This window comes from Pinus tabuliformis, chromosome X, assembly GCF_031772625.1.
Source record: "Pinus tabuliformis cultivar Carrire ecotype Pingquan chromosome X, CPIR1, whole genome shotgun sequence".
Lineage (NCBI taxonomy): Eukaryota > Viridiplantae > Streptophyta > Pinopsida > Pinales > Pinaceae > Pinus > Pinus tabuliformis.
This window is the reverse complement of record NC_142308.1, coordinates 1,257,708,432-1,257,729,733: the sequence shown is the minus strand read 5'-3', so window position 1 is coordinate 1,257,729,733 and position 21,302 is coordinate 1,257,708,432. Positions and strand designations below refer to the sequence as shown.

General features: G+C 36.9%; 1 protein-coding gene across 3 annotated transcripts; it reads left to right on the top strand.

The window, feature by feature from the left end:
• Positions 1–932: 932 nt before the first annotated feature.
• Positions 933–16,100, top strand: LOC149144561 (uncharacterized). 3 transcript variants are annotated; one of them, XM_089449960.1, is made up of 6 exons: positions 933–1,234; positions 1,639–3,287; positions 3,610–4,030; positions 4,209–4,320; positions 15,495–15,558; positions 15,680–16,100. In XM_089449960.1, exons 2-6 carry the CDS (start codon positions 2,318–2,320, stop codon positions 15,724–15,726), a joined length of 1,614 nt encoding a protein of 537 aa, XP_089306086.1. In that variant the 5' UTR covers positions 933–1,234; positions 1,639–2,317; the 3' UTR covers positions 15,727–16,100. The 3 variants fall into 3 exon arrangements, with proteins under 3 accessions (XP_089306086.1, XP_089306087.1, XP_089306088.1); XM_089449962.1 differs by lacking the exon at positions 933–1,234 and adding an exon at positions 1,305–1,320; XM_089449961.1 differs by lacking the exon at positions 933–1,234 and having other exon boundaries at positions 1,241–3,287.
• The last annotated feature ends 5,202 nt before the right edge of the window (positions 16,101–21,302 follow it).

The following is a 21,302-nucleotide window of genomic DNA, read 5'->3' as shown; positions in this document are numbered from 1 at the left end:
CCAAAGATGTCTAGGAGAATTGACCTAAGATGTCTAGGAAAATTGACCATGTGGTCTCCTGTTCGACAAAATACTTAGCAATAGGAACTCAACCACTTAAACTAACAGTGAAGACTAAATTAAATAATAATAATTAAAGAATATTCTTCTTTTGAATCAGAGATTATAAATTATAGAAATTATATATTTTTTTAAATAATAATTATAATATAAATGTTAATATTTGTTAATTATTATTAATGTTAATATTTTAATTATTATTAAAATTTAATAATATAAATATTAAATGTTAATATATAATTTGAGTAGGTTTAATAGTTAAAAACATATGTGTATGTTTCTCTAGATTTAATAGTCAAATAATTATGATGAAGTGAATAACTTATCTTATCAACAATATATTCATTTAAACATAATATGAATCCTATATACAATTATATTCTATTATTAATAAAATTATAATTATAATTACTTTTAAAAATATAAATAAATTTAACATATAAAAAACCTTTTAAATTCAAATTCAATTTGTGTAAAAAAACATCCCATATTTATAATTTCAGTCCTTCTAAGTTTTTAAACAAATAAAAGGAAAATTTTAGCGCTCTTTTCTTTAATACTATTAGTACTCTTTTAACACTGCATCATCGAAGTTTAGGGAAAACGTTCTGCGGCGAGAATAATTAAAATCCGACTCCTAAAACAGGAAGCGCAGATTTTTAGAAAAACGTTATCTGACGGGAAGATATAAAACTCCAAAAGCGAAGGATTTTAGAAAAACGTTATCTGACGGGAAGATATAAAACTCCAAAAGCCAAAATGGCGCCCTTCACGGATAAGATCAAAATCCAAAAGAAAAGAATAAAATAAGTGTAAATCATAGCTTGAGGAAGCGGCATATATCCTCCACCTCCACAAGATTCGCCATTATCCGCCCAAGAATTTATTCGGTTCCTGTTCGCGCGCGTCGTGCACTTCAAGATCTTTATCTGCAGACGTCAGAAATTCAACTCTTACATTTGTCATTACATTCGCAAAATCCAAACAATCTACGAAAATTGTTCAGGCGGATTGGCATGGATAAAGTGGCTGAGACAACGTCATTGTTCGCTGATTTTCAGATAAATAGATAAAATTCCATACTATTATTTCTCCTCCTGGTTCTTGATTTTGTTTTTCGTCTCATTTAAACCAGCGGCCGGTGCAAGAGAAAACTTTAAATGGAAATTCGAAGGTAAAATGCTGAAGCCCTTAAAGATCTGAGAATGATGAATTGTGTTCAGGGTCGACGGATTTTGTTGATATAATGTTTAAACGCTGGTAAAATTGACTTGGCTGGATCAAAATCATTTTGCTTTGCATTTTGAGCTCTTTCGCGTGTGTTTTGGACAGTTTGTAAGCCCCGGAATTCTATATAAGCAAAATTTTTATAAAATTGTGCCGAGAATGCATTGCATTTTGAGGACTTCCATTTTTTTGGTATGTCAATCACTGTTTTGAGCCTCGGAACTGTCTTATGGCGCAAGAAAGTTCTAAATTCCGCCAGAAATGGGCGAATGCGTCTGTAAAATGTGTTCGGGAGCTTCATTCTAAAATAATACAGTTTATTTAAATGCGGGCGTGTCTTTCTAATTGCAGGATTCACGAGGTAGATCTGAAGATTTTGAGAAAATCACCTTTGAATTTATACGGAAAGCAGCTCATGACTTCTCCTGTAAATGGTTACGATTTCTGAAAACTTAGCAACGCAAAAATATCGGCTTCCTCTGCTTTTGAAGTAGCTGCTGGAGAAATTTCTGCTAAGAGCTGGACGGAATTGAGGACTTTGATGGATTAAAGTAGTCCATTTGCTGGAAATCGAGATCAATGGCGCAAATCGATAGAAGTCATGTAAACTGGATGGCCTAGAGCAGATTTAAGTAAAATATTTACAAGAAATGCAAGAAGCTTGAGAGAATTTGGTCTAAATGCCTTCAGCGTACAATTGAAGTGGATATTTTTGCAGACAATGTCAAGAAATCTAAAAGGTTTGAGAGAAATTTGTCTGGTACAAACGGTTAGAACAATTTGAGATACGTGGAAGATTAGATTCTTAGATATTTTTGAAGAATAAGTTGTTTAGGCCTATAGGTTGTGTCAATTTTAATCAGTCGACAATTCAGTTCAAAGTTAGATTATGACACTGAAGAAATCTTCCTTATAATTCCAAACAGAGTCGATATTGCTTAATTAGTTAGCAAAGATTCAGAGAACCACGCTTGCTTTGGTTCTTGCATGAAATATTTTTGAAGAACAATGTTTTGACAACTGTAAGATAATGGACAGCTACCACGGAGACAAAATTGTAACCAATAGTGGATTGCCTTCAGAGGTCTCGCCTAACAGAAGGCATTTATCAATTGTTTCTTCCCAGGAACTTATCCCGTCACTTGTCAAGCTTTCAGCATCAAAGAACAGTCGCGAGGTTGCAATTTGCCGCTTTCTTGAAAAACTTGACCTGAAGGAGGGTCTAGCAAAGGGGTCTTCTCACCTTGCTACCGTTGGTTCTTTTTTCTGCAGCATTTTGCCTTTCAAGAACTGGAAGGAAAGAAGGCGGTTTGTCTTCTCAAACAAATTTTCGCCTACTGAAGAGCGTGACAGTTTTTCATCTCTAGTTTGGGTGTCTGATCAGGATGCGCTGCAGAGACACATGCCTAGTAATCTTCAACAGTTTGCAAGTAAGGTCAATGTAATTACAGATCCAAGGTTTGTGGGTGGTCATTTCTCCCTGTTGCCCCCTATTATTCATCCTAATTTAAGACTGATTGTGGGGTTAAATGGACTTCATACTCACTGCAATGATGCATTTCAAAGGTCAGATACAGAAAGAGAAACGAGGAATTCAACAAGCAATGTTCTCCATCCATATTCATTATATTTTCCCAAATGCATTCCCAGGACTGTTATTTGTAATGGTTCCGGAGAAACAGAGGACAACAGTGATAAAGGGGAAACAACCAGTCATATTTGGTTCTCCTTACTTCTTCCAAAAACTGATCGAGAAAGCCAAAAAATACCAGTCTTCGCAAGGCTCCAAGGGGGACCTAATGCTTTTCTTTCCGAAGTTGTGAAGAGTCAATCTGAAAGAATATCTACAGCCATTAAACTGCCTACGTTACCATTCTCAACTGCGTCCTTAACGGGATTTATGGCTAGGATTCCTCGAAGTGGCCAAATGCAGCAAGGATTTATAGATAGAGAAAAACTATCTTCTGTACAAGAGTTTTTCCATTATACTGAAATGGAAGGTCAGTTCTTTTAGCTGTTGTGCAGCATGGAAATTAGATAGATATGTTTTTACCCTTCCGGGATTTTTTTCACCAATCCTAAATGTTGTTCCTATTTAGACTCACTGCCTGTCTTTTAAAGAATTAATGTGCGATAGAATATTATTTTCCTACACGTTTTTCTTCCAAATTAGAAGGAAGGTATTGTGTGATAGATTGCTTCTTATTCGCTACTACATAATGTTTCAACTTTCTTTTCTTCATATTGCAACTATAAGGATGGGTTTGCTTTAATTGCTCTTATAGAATTTGGAGCTGACGATGACAGTAATTTGAACTTCAGGAAGAAAGCTTTTTCAGGAGCTGGATAGAGATGGGGATGGTCATGCAACATTGTCTGATATCGAAGAGGCCATCAGAAGGAGAAAGCTTCCCCCATTCTATGCTTCTGAAATCATAAAATTTGCAAAAAAACACATTTGGCTTTCAAAATCTTTTGGTTGGGATGAATTCTCTTCCCTCATTAAGGAAAAGGAACCTAAGATGCTCTCTGCTTTTAACTCTGTCAGTCTCTGCAACTGTGGAACAATTCATAAGAAAAAGCTGAAAGCTTTACTGCAGAGTGCGAGCCTTCCAGCAACTGAAAGGAATGTTACAGCAATGCTGCATTTTCTCAATGCAGACAAGGAAGATTCGGTATCATACAGTCAGTTTCGCAACTTCATGTTGTTTGTACCCACAGAACTCATTGTTAATGATCCATGGTATGTTGATTCGAACCATGACACAGAAATTGGATGTTTTTTTATATATCATGTGTTGTTGGCCTTTGAGGGTTATTAGGAAGTCGTACAAAATTGATAAACGTCACTTTACGTTGGTAATCAATTAACATGTTTAATCCGAATAGTATCTTTTTCACATTTGTTAGCGATCTAACAGGACAATATGGTTCGAGGCAGCTACAAGAAGGTCCACTGACATGCTGTTACAAACAGTACCTGCAGTAAGAAAGAATCGAACACTAACAAGATATACTCAAGATATATGGAAGGTAAGTTCTTGAATATTTTAGATTCTTAGTGCATTAGAAACAGAACTCTAAAAGTTTATCACATGATTTATGAGCTGTTATAAGCTGACTGAGATTCTGTTACCCAGTATTCCTTTAAGCAGTTCCCTGTAAACTTTTTAGAAATTTTAATCAATCCGAAACCCGTATTAATTCCCAATAAGTAGATAATTTATACTAGGCCTGAGTTAATGTTGTTATGAAAGTTCTTCATATTCCCTTTGACTTACTAATTCCCAAGACCTAGATAATTCATATTAGGCCTGAGTAAACGCTGTTATGAAAATTCTTCATATTCCCTTTTATGTCACTATTGCCTAGCTTGCTCACATTTTGTTATGAAACTATAAAGGACACTTTGTTTGTTGCAATGCGAACAAACTAAATTGCACCAGCTTAAAGGCACAGTCTAACTAATAGATGTTTTGGCCTTTTTGGCCAAAATCTGGAGATACAATTGTGGGTGAGATTGTGTTTTCCTGTTGTTTAAAATGCGTTTTTGAATTCATAAATAAATTTAGCACCCTGAAAAACCCCTGGGGTATTCAGATTTTGAATATTACATAACTCAAACTTCTGATTCTAAGAAATCTCTGCTGGAGTTTGGGCAAAATTGATTGGAAAAAATGCCCTGAAAATGGCCAAAATGTCTGTTAGTTAGACTACGTCCATCTCTAAAGTTTAATATACTATCCAAAGTGTAAGGAAATATCTTATTTTGTGTAGAGTATCGACTAGGTAGAATCCCACCAGGGAAAGGAGCTGCCATGATCTTGTGAACTGGAGAAGTAACCTGTTCAATGTGTTAATTTTATGGGTTTATTTAGCTCCTCCACGGAGGAGTTCATTCAACCTGTCCGGAAAACATTTTCTTGTACACAATGGTGTGTTGATAATAGACAATAGAGATTTATATATGACTGGATGCATCCATGTTGTCCAGAGTTATGCTTGCTAGGAAGGAACTCAAGTAGGTCAACCTAGGAAAGTAGGAACACCTGACCTTGTTAGAAATTCTGGTTTGGTGTTGGGAAGAGAAACAACATTAACACGTCATTCCTTAGTCCCATTAATATAGTTGACAGTGAGAGAACATACGCTTAGTTTTCCAACCCTTCTCGGAGGATTTTGTCCTATTGATGGATGTTTATCTAGAGACTAGCTTGTTGTATGCAAATCATTTCTGGGGAGTTACAGGTTGCAGGCATCAGTGTTCTTGAAAGGAGACATATTCTTACAGGAGCTTGATCATGAAGCATAGCTACTCTTAGAATAGGTAAGGACCATAAAAGATATTTCTGAAAGCAGGAGGGTTTTAAATACTCTTCAAACAATGATTGATCCCCGATTGATATTCCACATGGGTCTTAAATGGCTTTGTCTTGACCTGAACTTTCAACTGCTGCTTGACGTCAAAGTTGGAAAGACAAGCCAAAAGACTTGAAGGGAAGAAGGTGAGCTGGATGTTGTTTCACAATGTATGTTTAAAACTAGCATCAGGGTATTATCTAAGTTTCCAACAAGTCCAGATTCCAGAAGGTCGAAAAAGCCGTATTTCATTGAATAATTTGTTCTTAAATGGGTTGCAGAATGGAAATAAAGAGCACCCGAGACACTAACATGCCTGCTCAAAGTGATCAAAATTACTTAAAGGCAAATTGAAACATTTATCATCAAAAGTAAAATTCTTATTAAATTGCACTGAAGCAGTGTTCTAGGTCACTCTCCATTTGACACAACATAGTTTACGATTATAAATTTTGAAGGAGTGGCCTGTAGGTTGTGAATGCTCTTGAACTGTGGAAAGAGTAATTAGGGTCAGGAAATCAGAGACTTGCTGTACTTGACCTAAAGTATTCAGTGCTTCCTCTAAATGTCCTGGACAACAGCTTGAAGGACTATTTGCAGTGATTCTGAAATTCGAATCAGAAGCAAGAAAAATAGTTAGAGAAGGAACATGTATGCCATATATTTTTATAGAAGATCATGCGATCATGATCAAGATTGATAATGCATAAAGGAACTGGATGACAATATTGAAGTTCTGTTATGCACGTCAACTGGACGCTCGATTTTAAAGCCACATGTTCATGGTGATAAAAATGAACATTAAAAATTTCATGATTCTAAATAAGGTAGCAATGAGGTCTGTGAAGGCGGACTGCTCATTCATGTAGTCCAACTAAGGTAGCAATGAGGTCTGCAAAGGCAGACTGCTCATTCATGTAGTCCATTTTATTGAGAGAGAGATGACGACTCGTTGATGTCCATGGGAAGAATTTAGATTGCCTTGTAAAATTTTGAAGATATCTGTATAATATTATAGTTTTTCCTGTAGCTTCTGAAGAATCCTAGCAGCCTTCCACAAATAGCCCATGGCATAAGCATACAAGTCATACAAGTAGGGAGCTAGTGGACACCCCTGCGTAATGAATCGATGCAGCAAAAACGGGTTTGGCAAGGAAACATTAACTGCAGAAACATGAGAAAAAAGTGTTAGCCATGGAAACACACGTGGAGCAAAATCAGTGAAGCATTTCTGTAATAATACAGATGACCAGTCAATGCTATCATATGCTTTGTCAAAGTTAATCTTGAGAAAAAGAGGCTCTTTGGTCCATTCCATGGTGTCTCATACTGAAATGATAGTGTCTAGAATCTCCCCTGAACAATTCAAGTCCGGTCCTGTCTGACCACTTGGGCAGAAATGATCCAAATGCGTAGGAGTGAGTTTCCTCCCAGATGTAGATATGCATTGCAAATACCACCCTTGAGCTAGAATATGAAGCAACAAGGGAGAAATATGCCTATGGATATCTTAGACAAAACCCCAACTATGGTTTTGTGTGATCTGAGTGGAATAATGTAACTGCCAACGAATCCAACATTTGTGAAGCACCCTCCACTGACACTTGCGCAACATACAAAACTTTATCCAGCTATTACTCACCTAACTTGACCATTTCCATCATTACACTGTCACTACCTAGGGAACCCTTCACAAACAGGCTATAAATCCGTTACATGGATTCCATCCAAGCTATAATACTAGTCAGTGTCATGCTCAAGCAATTCATCTCATCAAGAATCCATCACCGGGTTTCCAACTAGTTGGATTCGAGCAAACCCATGGCTATAGACAATCAAGACACGACAGAAGTTTAGTCAGTGGTAGTCATTCTCTCCTAAGATCAACTCAGTCAGTGACTGTAATTTTCTCCTAGGTTGAGCTCACTACATGGTGGTCATACCGTTTTTAGCAGCAGCATAATGGTCTTTATCCACAACAATCCAAAAGCATAGGTGCAGGTGATGGGAGAGCAAAATAACCAAAGGAAAAATGAGTTGAAAGTGGAGGAACAAATTTTATATGAAGTGCACAATAGATTTGAAGTGTCAATCAGGTTCTAATGGACAAAGACACCTATCCAAAGTCCACATGTGAGTTTTCTAACTAACCAAGTGTCAAGGTCAAGCACTTGTACTTTTTCTCACACCCCCTATTTCCCATTTTGTTGTCTCATAGTCCCCCTCTCTCTTGCTCCTAGCAAGCCAACACCTAGATCAACATATCATAATTCATGTGTTATATCATAGTGACATCACATGCTATGTCAATTTAAAAAAGATGTTAAAAGCCTAAGTCTATGTTTTCTAGTGAGCCCTTGGCTCCCACCAACACTTATACAATATTATCTAGGGTGTTTATATACATAATCCACATGGCTAGACAATCAAGCAAAAATGATATATTAAATATTACATAAATTGAGATGTTACAGAGAATTTTTTTCTCAATATATTTGATACGTCAATTCAAGGTAAAGCTCATTTCATCTAGCAACCGAGACAGAAAAATGCAAGAAAATAGATTGAGAGTTGCACTTGCGCTGATTTGAAACCAATGTAGATCCATCTTAAATACGGATCTAACATGAGTCAAGAGGGATCAAATTTCTTTGGGTGCAAACTATTTTTAGAGTGCAAAATTTGAAAAAAAATGCATCCCTCTCATCCCATGATAGTTCCCAATGAATGTGTAGTGGTTCTCCCCAGTGTTGAAAATATCGGTATTGGCAAAATATCGGGAGGGTCCAAAAAACATCTTATCGGCAATATCGACGAACATAAAAAATGCATCATATATTCATTTTTTTCTTCAGATTTTTAAACATTTAAAGAAATAACAACATGAAATAAACACATTGGCACATAAATATGAAGAAAGCACTGATATATATGATGTAGTGGATGTAAAATAAAAATGATACATTAAAGGTGATACCAAATTCTGTTGATCCCTGATAATTGTCCAATCAAGGACTCAAATGTGGAGAACCAATACAAAATACATCACATATATAAAGGTATCTCATCATCATGAAGTATATGTGTCAAAACAAATAAAACTAGCAGCTATCTATTTCCTCTACCCCTTTTACAGGAAAACATGATGGGTTGTTTGCCAGGCCTGCCCCTAGCAGTAGAAGGTCCTGCCCCTGCACTTAATGTCAAATAATGATTGCTGGGTATGGAGTTGTTCTTTCCTATATCTATAACAGATGGTGCTTACGTTGATACTCCCACAGTCTCCTCCTCCTCCTCCTCCTTCTCTTGTTGCCCTTGTTCTAATGGTTCCTCTAGCTCTAACTATGCGACTCCTCCAAGATGGGCACCTCAAACTCCATCTTCCATTGAGACAATACATCAATATTGTTAAGGAAATGGCATCTGGATCCATTTGTGTTTCTATTTGCTTCACTTGAAGTGGGAGATTGTAATGCACATACACTAAATCATTGAGGCGTGAGAACTCCAACCTGTACGAATGTCAAAAAAACTAATGAGTCTTGACTCTTGACACTTAAGGGTCATAAATTAAAATTACAATAAATGTAATTGCTCAACTGAAGGCTTAAGCTCAAAGTTATACTTGTTTCACTTTTTTGAGTGTATTTTTTTCAAATACACTCCAATTGCACTGACACCTTGAAGAGCTACATTTTTGACTTAGGATTTTTATGGCCAATTTTGGCAAATTTGATGCCCTTGCACCATAACTTCGCCACCAAATATCTACAACAAAATAAAGAAATAAAAAAGTAAAAAAATTTAAAGCATAATTAAACTTTCAAATAAAAGTTACATAATTGAATTTTAAAAATCTAGAATTATAAATAAGTAAATTCTAAATTGAAAAGTCTAATCAGTGATGACTTGTCACTTATGTGGTATGAAGACGGTCCTTCCCCTAATAGCATCATCAAAGCCAAATAGGTCAACACAATCTCGATAAAATTGTATCTTGCGATTGATTTTGCTATGAAACTCAGGATCAGGTACCATCTTTTGCATACAGGAATGGAGCCCTTCCATCACCTCGCCATCAAAATCAAAGGCGCATTTGTATAAAAATGTGGGTTGAGGAAGAGTGTTGCTGCATGAATGGGTCGATGAAGCATCCCTGTCCACTGACTATCAATCGCATCCCATAACATCACATGTCTATCAAGCCTAACACAACCTTTGTCTGCATAATAAGAATGAATGACCTCATTGGCTGCCCTATCCATGGCAACCGTTGCATGCTTGTCCCCATCTACCAATATCAGAACTTTTACTATAGGTTCACTAACCGAGCACACTTCTTCTACTCCCTGCCAAAATGTGTCAGTGTACACCATTTTTGCAATGGCTCTCTCGTCATGTCTTCTGCTGTATCTACAATCACACCACTCATCAAAAACAAACATTTGCTTCAACTCAAACTGGCATCGAGGCAAAGACTAAAGAATAATAAAGTTGGTGGCAAAATGTGTGATTGTAGGATGTCGCAACTCCTTGTTTCTAGCGTATTTCCTCATGAGGCTAAGAACAAAAGCATGGTTATATATAAACTTGGGGCAAATCAATCACCCCCTTGATAAAGGAGAGTTTCCCCATATCCTCAAGCAGCAAATCAATACAATGTGCTGCACATGGAGTCCAAAACAATGTGCGGTGCTTCTCCATAAGCATCCTGCCGACAGACACATAATTATATGCATTATCTGTTATGACTTGCACCACATTCGGCACACCAATCTCCCGGATGAACCCATTTAACAACTCACATATCATTGTTGCATCTTTTATATGTGCTGATGCATCCACTGATTTAATAAACATGGTACCTTTAGGACAATGTACCAAGAAACTTAGAAGGGTCCTACCCTTCCTATCTGTCCAACTAGCAGACATCACTGTGCATCCAGACACTTCCCATGTTTGTTTCAACTCTGCCAATCTAGAGTTGATGTCCTGCGTTTCTACTTGAAGGATTGGCCCCCGCAACTCCTCATATGTAGCACTTTTGTACCCTGGGCCCACAACAATAATAACGTCACACATTGGCTGCCAAAATGGATTTGTTTTGGTGATGCTGAGAGGTAAGTCGCTCCAGAAAAGGCACCTCCCCATAACTCTATATGCTTCTTGCTTTTCCTTTTTTTTAACAACTGATTTTATGGAAGGTTGTGCTCCATGTCCTGTTCGTGGAACAAAAAGTGATGACCTCCCACTCCCAGTAACATTATCACTAGTAGGTGACACTGTGGAGCGCCTTCCACTACCCTCAGCCTCAAAATCAGAAGAAGATATCCTAAATGATCTACTTGCATGTCCAACCTTGTTTCTTTCTACCTCTTCCTTCTTACTGTATTTTTCATGAATTGCTTCAAGAGATTTTTGTATAAGCTTCGCACTAGAAATCGTACAAAGCCCAACATCATGTCCAGGGAGTCTAGCCAGATGGTATTTCAATCGCGTAACCCCTCCTGTAATCTTGGTCCCACATAATTTGCATGATAGATATGCTTGATTTGTCCCACCATCAGACTTCCCATACTCCAAAATTGAGTCCAAGGATTTTGGCATATTTGTAGTGAACTAATTCAAGCCTATGGCACCAAAAAAACAAAAAATTGGCATTAAACACCCATACACAAAAAATAATAAGTAATAACCACCTCATTTTAAAAATATTTTTTTACTACATTATTTGCAATGTGAATGAAAAATGGCAATAAGAGGGTGCATAAGAAAGTTAAAAAAAAAAATGAAGCTTGTTGTCCAAATATGGAGAAAAGCCTTGCGTTGGCTCATGGGCATGAAAATCATAGCAAATGGGAAAAAAACAAAGAAGCAAAATGTTGGTAGGCAAAGAGGCAAGCAAGCATAACCCTAAATCTATGGAAAAAAACATTAACATAGGGGTTTTAAGAACATACTTGTTAATGGAAGAAATGAAGTATGTCTCACTGATCTTCAATTTTTGATCCACAATTTATTTTTTAGTTGGTGGTGATAATCGTTGTTTGATCCTCAATCCCACCTTGAAAACCACCACAAAGCTCTTCCCCTTCCTTCTCCAAGACTAAGAAACCAAAATGAGCAAATAAAACTACCAAAATCGCTTTTCTAGCTGCGGCCCAACCTGCTCGGCGATATTTGAGGTTGTAGTGCAATATTTTACCGAAATATCAACGGTATTTCGAAAATCGTGATATTTCTGAATATTGCCGATATTTCGGCGATATTATCAACACTAGTTCTGCCCCCTCTCTCTCTATATACAATGTGTAATTTTTTATTGTTTAAATTGTATTTTTGAATGCTATATAGAGTACATTGCACACATTAAAATGGTTTTTTTGTATCAATAAATTTTTAAGTATAGGTATTAAAATATTTTATTCATAACGCATATTGAATTTTTTTTATTATGAATAATTACACATTTCTCTCTTACATTCTTATTAGGAAGTAATTGATTTATTTTATTTTATTTTTTAACTTTCAATTACATTTTTTCTTTAGACACTGAAGATTTTATTTTTTTCCTAGGGGAAAAAGCATAATTTTCTATTATAATGGAAAATTACATGTTGTAGATGCCATTGGCATATGCTGTACGTGTGACCATAGTCATCAAAGTAGTGTAAGTTTGTACATAAAACCCAAGAAGGGTGTACCATCATAGATCAATATGTATATACAAAATTGTTTACAAAATTTCAAAAAATATTCAGTTTTGTGAGTTCTCTGTTGCTTGATGCCTCAAAATACTATGATAAATTAGGGCCTATCGGCCCTTTGCTGATTTTGTTCTATATAAGGCTTGTGATAGTATTGATAGGCCTGTCCCTGTCTTTCCTCCTGTATCAGCCATTCTCCTTTGGGATGGTGCGCTGCCTCTTTGGAAAGCTGATCCGCAGATTTGTTGCGCTCCCTGTAAATATGAGTACATGAAATCTGATCAAAATGTGATTTTAAAAACAATGCATCATCCAATATGTTCCTGAGTGAGTGAACATGGCATGCAGTTATGCAGTTGAACCAATTTATGACAATCTTAGAGTCCCCAAAGACTTGTAATTGTCTACAGTTTTGGTTTAGTGCAAAATATAATAAATGGCGAAGCGAGGTGAGCTCGGCAAAATTATTTGTGCCCGCACCCAATCCCATACGAATGCGGAAAATATGTGAATTAGATAGATGGAGTAGAATCACACCCCTGTTCTTGTGCAGAGCCATCAAAGTAGGCCTAGGCATGGTCTTGATCAATAACTTCCGGGATGATTGTTCGAATCGAGGTAGGCTGTTCCTCGTCCGAGATTTCATTGTAACTGTTGCAGATTTTTGAGGCAATAAGAGGCCATCTGATATGTTTGTTGTTAAAAATGATATTGTTCTTGCAAAGCCAGATGTTCCAGCACATAATCAGAGGGAGGTTACGGGATTTCATAGTGGGGGCAGCAGTCCACCAATTGTTCCACACATCCTTAATACATTCCCCTTCCCATCGCTGGTTGATGTTTAGCATGGACATCACCTGTTCCCAAATCTGCTGAGTGATGGTGCAAGTTAGGAATAGGTGCTTGTTTGATTCCTCCTCCTGACGGCATAGAACACACCAGGATGGACCTTGAAAAGATCTTTTCATGAGATTAGTGCCGGTAGGAGTCTTATCCATGATCATATTCCACATGAAGAGGCGAGTGTGTGGCGGTGCTTTGAGTTTCCAGATCAATCGCCACCAGCTTTCTAGGGTATTGGGCTTATGTGCAGCGTGGATGATGGGGTATCCAACTTTAGGAGTGTATGCTCCATGCACAGCCGGAGCCCAAATCAATTCATCCTCATCGTCCCTGATCCTCACATGTGATTCAGTTAATGCAATTGTGTAATGCCTCCACTCCTGACTCCACTGATCGGGTATGCCAAGATCAACTGCAGTCATCCAAGCTTGTTGATAAATGGAAGTATTCAATCGGTCCACGATATGGGCTATGGAGGCCACACCTCTGTTGTTTAGGTAAGCTATCATTTCTGGAGGCAGGTTGTACATGTTGCCGCAGCCAATCCATGGATCAGCCCCGATGCGGACAGTCGTACCATTGCCAATTCGCCAAGTTAGCCCACTCCTGATTATAGGGAGGGTTTGTATGACAACTTTTCAGATAACCGATATTCCTTGCTTGTTCCAAGATGGTAGCCGGACCCAATCCATGATATTCTGAGGCCAAATGTATTTATAAGTAACAACTTCTGTCCATAAACTTTTGTGCTTCAGGAGGAGCCAGCCTAGTTTGGCTGCCAGTGCATGAGCAAATGCAGGGAGGTCCTTAAGGCCCCAACCCCCACATTTTTTTTGAAGTTTTTATTATATACGACATTAAAATATTTTCTTCTAACACTTCTTTTTTCTATATATAGATATATATGAAGTTGATATTGATATAAATTAGTTAACATAGATATTTAAATAGTTTATTTAAATCCCATGTTGAAATATTTTTGAAAAGTATAAGATTTAAACATCTTACTCACACATTTTTTTTAACTTCTAATTACTTTACCTCCTTTTAAAGTTGATCTGAAATTATATTACCTCATTTGGACAACTTACTAAATATGCATAACATATTTATTTTTTGTTTTTTTATTATACCCGACATTTCTTTTCTATTTAGAGAATATTTTATTTTTATTTTGAGAGAGAAACGTGTCAACTCCTCGTTGAGCATGGACAAAATTACACATCGCCCTCATACTGGGCTGTAGAATGAGCCTCTCGGCTCAACCATGGATAAGTCGAGGATGAGAAGTGTGAGATGCTTAGTACATTGTATGAGTAGATATAAGATTACAACACTCTATAAAGCAAGAATGTTGGAGGAAATTACATAGCCTGCTAGACAAGTAGGAAGTTACATTAAAGTTGTGTTAAAATGTGTGGGAAATGATTCTAGCTAGTGACATTGCATAGTTGTATATCTTTTTTGTAATTCTGGGAGTTTGAGAGTGGAAGCAACAGTTTGAATTTTGTAGCTTGTTGCACTGCAATAGGAAAGAAAATCCACACCTGTAATTTATTCTTTCACTGGCCCCATAGATGCTATAGGGTCTTATGATGACATTAATAAAAATTCCATTTCATTTTATTTAAGACAAGTGCTTGGAGCTTATCGTTTGCTTGATAAGGGATATCAAATTAATATATTTATTCATTGGGTGTGTTGATACTTTACCATCTATTTACATATGTCATATGAGCACCATTATGAGGTATTGCACACCGTGGTTAATTCTATCCTTGATTTCTGCAGAACACTCGTATTTAAATGTTATGATCAGGAGGTGGCATTTGTAGGCTGCCAATTTATGCATAGGAAATTATTCTAGCCATGAAACTGAATGTCTATATCTTCTGATTTTTAATTTTCTTCCATTGTTGTATTACCTTCACAATTTCGCTAAATGTCTATATCTTCTAATGTATTATTTTCTTCCATTTTTCTAGTTCCTTCACCATTGAGCCATAGTAAAACCACACTCTCCCATTGCTCATAGCTGAACCAAGCCTATTGCAAGTCCTCCAATCATTGAAGCAAAAATGTGCTGTAATATCTTATGTTTCAAGGTGCTTGTAAAAATCTATTAGTCGGTCATTACTATTCAATGGTTCACTTGTATTTGAGGTTAAAAACTATAGTTAACCGGGCACACTCATGACATGGCTTAAATTCATTCATGATTGCATCCAAGTGTAGCAATAAAAAGAAGTCATTGAATTTTCAGCTGTCACCTTTCTTCTGATAAATTTTTTTCTACAGATTGGCCCCTTGGTGTCGAGACTTTCTATTGCAAGTCCACTTCAAAAGTTGTCTCATCTTGCAAGTGAGTCAAGCAAATAATCCATCTAGTGACAAGGGTTCTCTGCCATGTTTTAGATGCAGTTTATTTTACTGTCGATTGTCCTTGCTTGAAATTAGCTAACGTGCATTTTGTTACCCTGCAGCACAAATGTGGAAAATGAGACTCCTCACAAGAGTAAACCACAAATGAGTGTATAGAAGACGCTAGAATTACTTCTTTTTCCAGTTTTGATTTTTTTTATAATGTGTGAGGCAGCTTCTCCCCTTTTCAACAGGCTAAGAGATGATGATATATATGTAAAAAACTTATATTGAATCCAACACCATGGTATACTCTATGTATATATAACATAAGGTGATGGTGATTACCGTCAATTCAAAACCCATTCAAGCCATTCCAGGTTTGATATTTTTGTGGTTGGATTTTGTTTAAGCACATGTGGATTTTTCATTTAATTGAAGATTAGGTTGTAAATATAAGGTGCCTAGGAGTCAGTTTACCTGCATACAAGTTAAGCATCAAGTGAAGGTGAATAAAAATAAGCGATTACAAGATTTTGCCTATTTTACAGACTTCTTTTGTTAGCAATAGCAATAAAGCCATGTATGTTTGACTAAATCCTGCATATATTTCAACTGTCTATTAAATTATTACCATGCCTATTTGAATGCTTTTAATCTGTTTTATCTAGTAAACATAATCTGAGATAACAGTGGGTGCTTTTTAAATAGCCCTTATTCTAGCAGTTCTAAACCTGCAAAAGAAGTTGACTTCACGATCAACATATTCTGTACCTATGTTGAAGATTGCATATATCATCATTGCCTTCATGTTCATGAAAATCTAAGAGGAGAAAGATCGGGTAGGTTTTTTGTTGTTGGAAGGACACCCCCCAGAAGGTTTCTTCTTCTACTCGAGTTTAGGTTGTTATCCAGCTAAGCTCAGTTGCATCCTGTATAGTATTCTGGTTTTTTAGTTTCTTCAACAATTTTGGTCAGGAATTTTTGTTCAAGTTGAAGGAGAGACATTGAAGAGAGAAGTCTGTTTGATGCTGACGGCATTTCAAAGTCTTTGGTGATTTTGATGGAATAGATAGTAGATACCCCTGTCATTGCAACTAAGTCAAAGAAAAGCCTTAGAGCTTAATGCCTGAAGCAGGATGCTAAAACTTCTGATTATCTTTGATATACCGGCCGAAGCAGGCTTGCTTATATTACAAATTTTGGTAGTCATCTTGACTATCAGACGTCCCTTCCAACTGCGTGGTTATATATCAGTGGGCCTGACATTGATATTTTTGGCTGCTGGAATTACCCATTGTCTTCATGTAACATACTCAGTTCTCCTTGCCCTGACAATAGAGCTAGAGACTCTACTTGTATATTCTAGATATCCTTACTAGCTCAAACCAAATAATTCCTTCGTTTGAGCTGGAGTAATTTCCCTCATCTGAATAATCGTAGAATCTTTCAGGGCTGATAATCACAAATTATACCCTGGCAAGGAAACTATCAAGCCCATGATAAACAAACTATTCCTTCTGGGTTAGGTCACCAAAATTACTTGCACCAAAACCTTGGCCTTATATAGTTTATCAGGCATTGCCTGCACCAAGAGCTTTGTCAATCCTGCCTTTTAGGGTGCAATTCCTAGATTGATGTGATAGCGTCATCCTATATTATTCCAGTAATAACATCGTTGACGTTTTTTGTGTCATGCCTTGTAGATTGCCTTTGACTTGTGGTTGTTGTATGTGATGTTGCAAACTATCTTATAACATTGGCATATCTTATGTTGGGATTGGTTCACATGGGTACTTTCTATTCCCATTCTATTCAAACTCTAGTACAAAGTTTTAACAAGAATCATTTTTATATTGAGATTTTGCATGAAATTAAAACCTTTTTCTGGGATCAGGAAACACAGCAGTTAACTTGTCCTCTTTCCATACTAGATTCGGTCTGGCTGCCATGGATCCTCCTCTTCCATAAAGAATGCCTTATCAATAAGCAGTTTAATCGTCTGGTGCCTCACTTCCACTATGTCGTTTTGAATTTGGAAGGTCAGAGTCTTTGTTATGTCCAGGTCTCTTTTCAGATCCTAGATCATGTTTCTAAGATTTGGAAGCCTGGGCTGTGCTCTCTTTCCAATTCCTCGACCATTTTTCTTTGGAATATCTCTGGTTGTTTTTGTTTCACGCAGTTAATTAAAAATCAGTTTTCATAAAGATAATATTAAAAAAAATATTTAGAGCTTATTTACATTATTTTGTGTTTGATTTTCAACAATTCAACAATTTCACTTTGATAGTTTAAAGCTATTCATCTTTTTGGCCCCGCACTTATCTCTTTCGAAAAATGGTTTATCTTAAACCTTAAGTCAGGTATTGGTTTAATTACTTTTACAATAATTAAAGAAGTGCTTTTATTTATTTATTCAGGATTATGTTAAAATGATTGTTTGTTCTTTTAGTCTTGTATTTTATTTTATTTTAATTTAATTTAATTTCAAACTATTTTAATATGATTGAAGTCTTGAATAAGATGCTAATTACATTGCATCATTTAACCATTTAACTCTATCAAAAAGAATTTTTTCCTTTATCCGAATTAGTTGATTTATGTCTCTTTTTCATCCCCTAAATGAGTCATCAAGCAAAGAGATTAGATTAGAAGTGAAGGGAGGGTTTCTTATTGAATCATAATTAGTGGTATTTATAGCTCAATTTTCAGTAGGTAGGTCAGGCACTTTGCAAACATTATCATCTCTACTACCTTTATATCCTTACATGGTGTTACCCAAAAGAAATTTGTCATCAAAATTTGATGCAGAGCATCAATCCTAGGCAACTTTTTAGTTGAGACCCAGGGGATTTTCTGAGGGAAATTTTATTTTCCCTCAAATGTAAATCTGTATGAAAGTGGAATTAGGGAGTTTCAGTATACAGAAATGTGTCCTGATTCTAGAAGATTCAAGAATAGTTGTGTTGTATGGTTATTTTGATGAGTTGGTCTTATGGCCAAGTGGGCATTTTGTAAATGTAACATGTGTCTAGATGATGTGTTAGTTAGTTTTGGATAGATGTCTAAATAGCTTTAGTTAGTTAGGATATTTCCCAACTTATGGGAAATTATAAAAGCAATGTGCAGGTAGAGTAGAAGGTTGGGTTTGGTTTGGTATGATTTGAAAGGAAAATTTTGTGTAAAAGGGTACTGGAAGAGATCTAGCCAAAGGTTAAAGCATTGTTCAGGAGGAGTGCGAGACCTCTGAAAGGTGTATAGAAATATCACCCCTATCCATGTATATGTTATGTTCTGAGTAAAATATTGATTTTGCATATGTCCTGAAATGAAATGTATTGTCTATATTCCCTATTTTGAATAGAATGAGAAGTTGATTTGCATTTTGGAATAAAGTACATTGTGTCATCTGTGTATGATATGTGTCTACTGAGAATGGTGTATTTTGTGGATGGACATAACTATTTAATCCCTAATCGGTTACTAATAGTATGTGGTTAGATAAAAGAAGCGATTATCCTTGTGTACAACCAATTTACCATGCACGGAAAAGCAAATTCAAGAGATTGTTTGAGAAGGGAAGTCTCAGGGTTTGAGTTTAGAGCCCAAGAGAATGATCAATTTGTGGCATGGAGTACAAGAGCCTAGTATTAAAGCTTTGTTGGAAGGGGCAAAATAAGAATTTAATAACGGAGGAGAATTTCTAGAGGAAGAGGAATAACTTTGTGCGAGAGCCTATCAAAGAGCCATAGAGAGGTGTGACCGAGAAGATCTGTGGCATTGTGTGAAGTCTCTAAGGCCAATTTTTGAGTGCATTGGCACCAAGGAAAAGACATAGTTGAACAAAGGAGAACTCTTGGAGAAAGCCAATGGCCAAAGGACAAAAGAACAAATGTGAAAAAAAAATTAAGTTTAGGTTGAGCCAAGTTGTGGTCAGTGGAATCTAAGTCGGGTGCATGAACAAGAAAAAAAATAGCGTGGGGAGCCAAACCCGACTACCCTGATCCAGTGAGTTGGATGATCTTGACATCACCACAATCCCGATCCCCACCCATGACTCGGGGCTAAGATCTGCTTGGTTTATCAAATTTGGAATAAAACCCCGACTCCCCGACCTAGGTGAAACTTTGTCAGGGTTAACTTCTTTGTCATAAGAAAAAAAAGGGGACCTTGAAAATAATGTAGGATCGTAAAGGTTGGTATTTGTCCTCGTGCAGACAAAAACAATGAAGGATTTATCCCTCGTAGAAGTAAGGTCGAAGACCACTACGGTGCACTGTGACCAAAATAGAGAAAAACCAAAGGGCCCAACACAATATTGGGTCTGTGTCAAAATGGTACTAAAGCCTAAAAGCTAGGCTTTGTGAATGGTAAATGCAGAGAAAGGGTAGGAAGTTTGCAACGCTAAAAGCCTTAGAGAGATAATTCTATTGATTTGTGTAGCTTGGGAGGTACTCCACAACCCTAGGTGTTGGGTTTGTGAGAAGTTAGACCACAAAAGGGTTTTGTGGGCGAGGTACCCAAGTTGTGGGTTTTGCACCCAAGGTGTGGGTGTGAAACCAAGTGAAGAAAGTATTTGTTTATTCATTGTTGCAAGTGGAGCAACCTTAAAAGAGCTAAGGGGACCTAAGGCAACCAATGGGTGTCTTGATCAAATGGAGGAGGATCAATTTTATTTGTTAGTTGGGGTTTTCACCAAAAAGTCAAGTCGGCCTAGGCTTGAAGAAACACCCCTTAAGGGCTAATGTTCACCCTTATAGAAAACTATAAGTAGAAGAGACCTCAAGCCATTCAATTAACCATCCAAGTGCAATTCGTCTAAGGGCGGGCAAGTTTGATGTAACTGCAGGTCAAAGGAGCAAAGATGGAGGGTGAGGAAGGACAAAGTAAAGGGTTTTTCCTCTATGTTTGATCTGGTCGAGTTGAAGAAGCTACTGGTTGAGTTACAAGAGTGTTTCTGTGCATGTGTAGGGGTAGACTTCTCTGTGGTAAGGCCGAAGTCTGTGTCTGCAGTTTGAAGAAGGATCGAGCCCCTAAAATTATGTTGTATTATGGTCATATGACTCAGTAAGAGTAGTGATAAAGGGTCGAGTTTCTTTGTATAACAACGCAGAAGTGAAGGGCCAGTAAGAGGAGTCTTACACTGATTTTGGGATGTCTGTGGAGGTCGAATTAGGGCACTCCTGAAGTACTACAAGTGCCCTAATAGAGGATCGAGAAATCAGATCTTCTATACACATGGCTGAGTCTTCAAGGTTGTTGGTGTGGATGTCTTGAAGAGGTGAGTAGGCTTGCCTTTTATGTGATGATTGTTAAGTGATGGAGGGTTATTCAAGGGTTTTGAACAACAACCCTTGATTTCCTAGTAGGTTTGTCCCAATGTGTTAATTTTAGATAACAATGGTATGTTCTATGCTTAAGAGCAAATTTACTTCAGTTTTCTTATAGCCCAATATCAATTTCTAGATTAACAATCACATCAACATGATAGTAAAATGCAGATATAAGATATGGCGCATGCCAGGGACAGACCCCAATGTGGGGAAACCCTTTGATCAATTCTTCTTATTATTCTTCAAAAGTTCATCAGAGAGAGAGTACAATATGAAACATTCACTTGCCTAATCAAAGTGAAATCTGACCAGTCAAATAGCAACCAAAGAAAGCCCTAATTCAGAAAGTCAATGCTGGTCAACAGGGCAAATTTTGGCCTCCAAAACAACTTGGTGAAACTCGGTCAACACG

Coding starts and splice junctions, on each gene's coding strand:
- LOC149144561 (XM_089449960.1), top strand. CDS start 2,318: ATGGACAGCTACCACGGAGACAAAATTGTAACCAATAGTGGATTGCCT. Junction 4,031..4,208: donor CTCATTGTTAATGATCCATG/GTATGTTGATTC, acceptor GCGATCTAACAG/GACAATATGGTTCGAGGCAG. Junction 15,559..15,679: donor AAAGTTGTCTCATCTTGCAA/GTGAGTCAAGCA, acceptor GTTACCCTGCAG/CACAAATGTGGAAAATGAGA.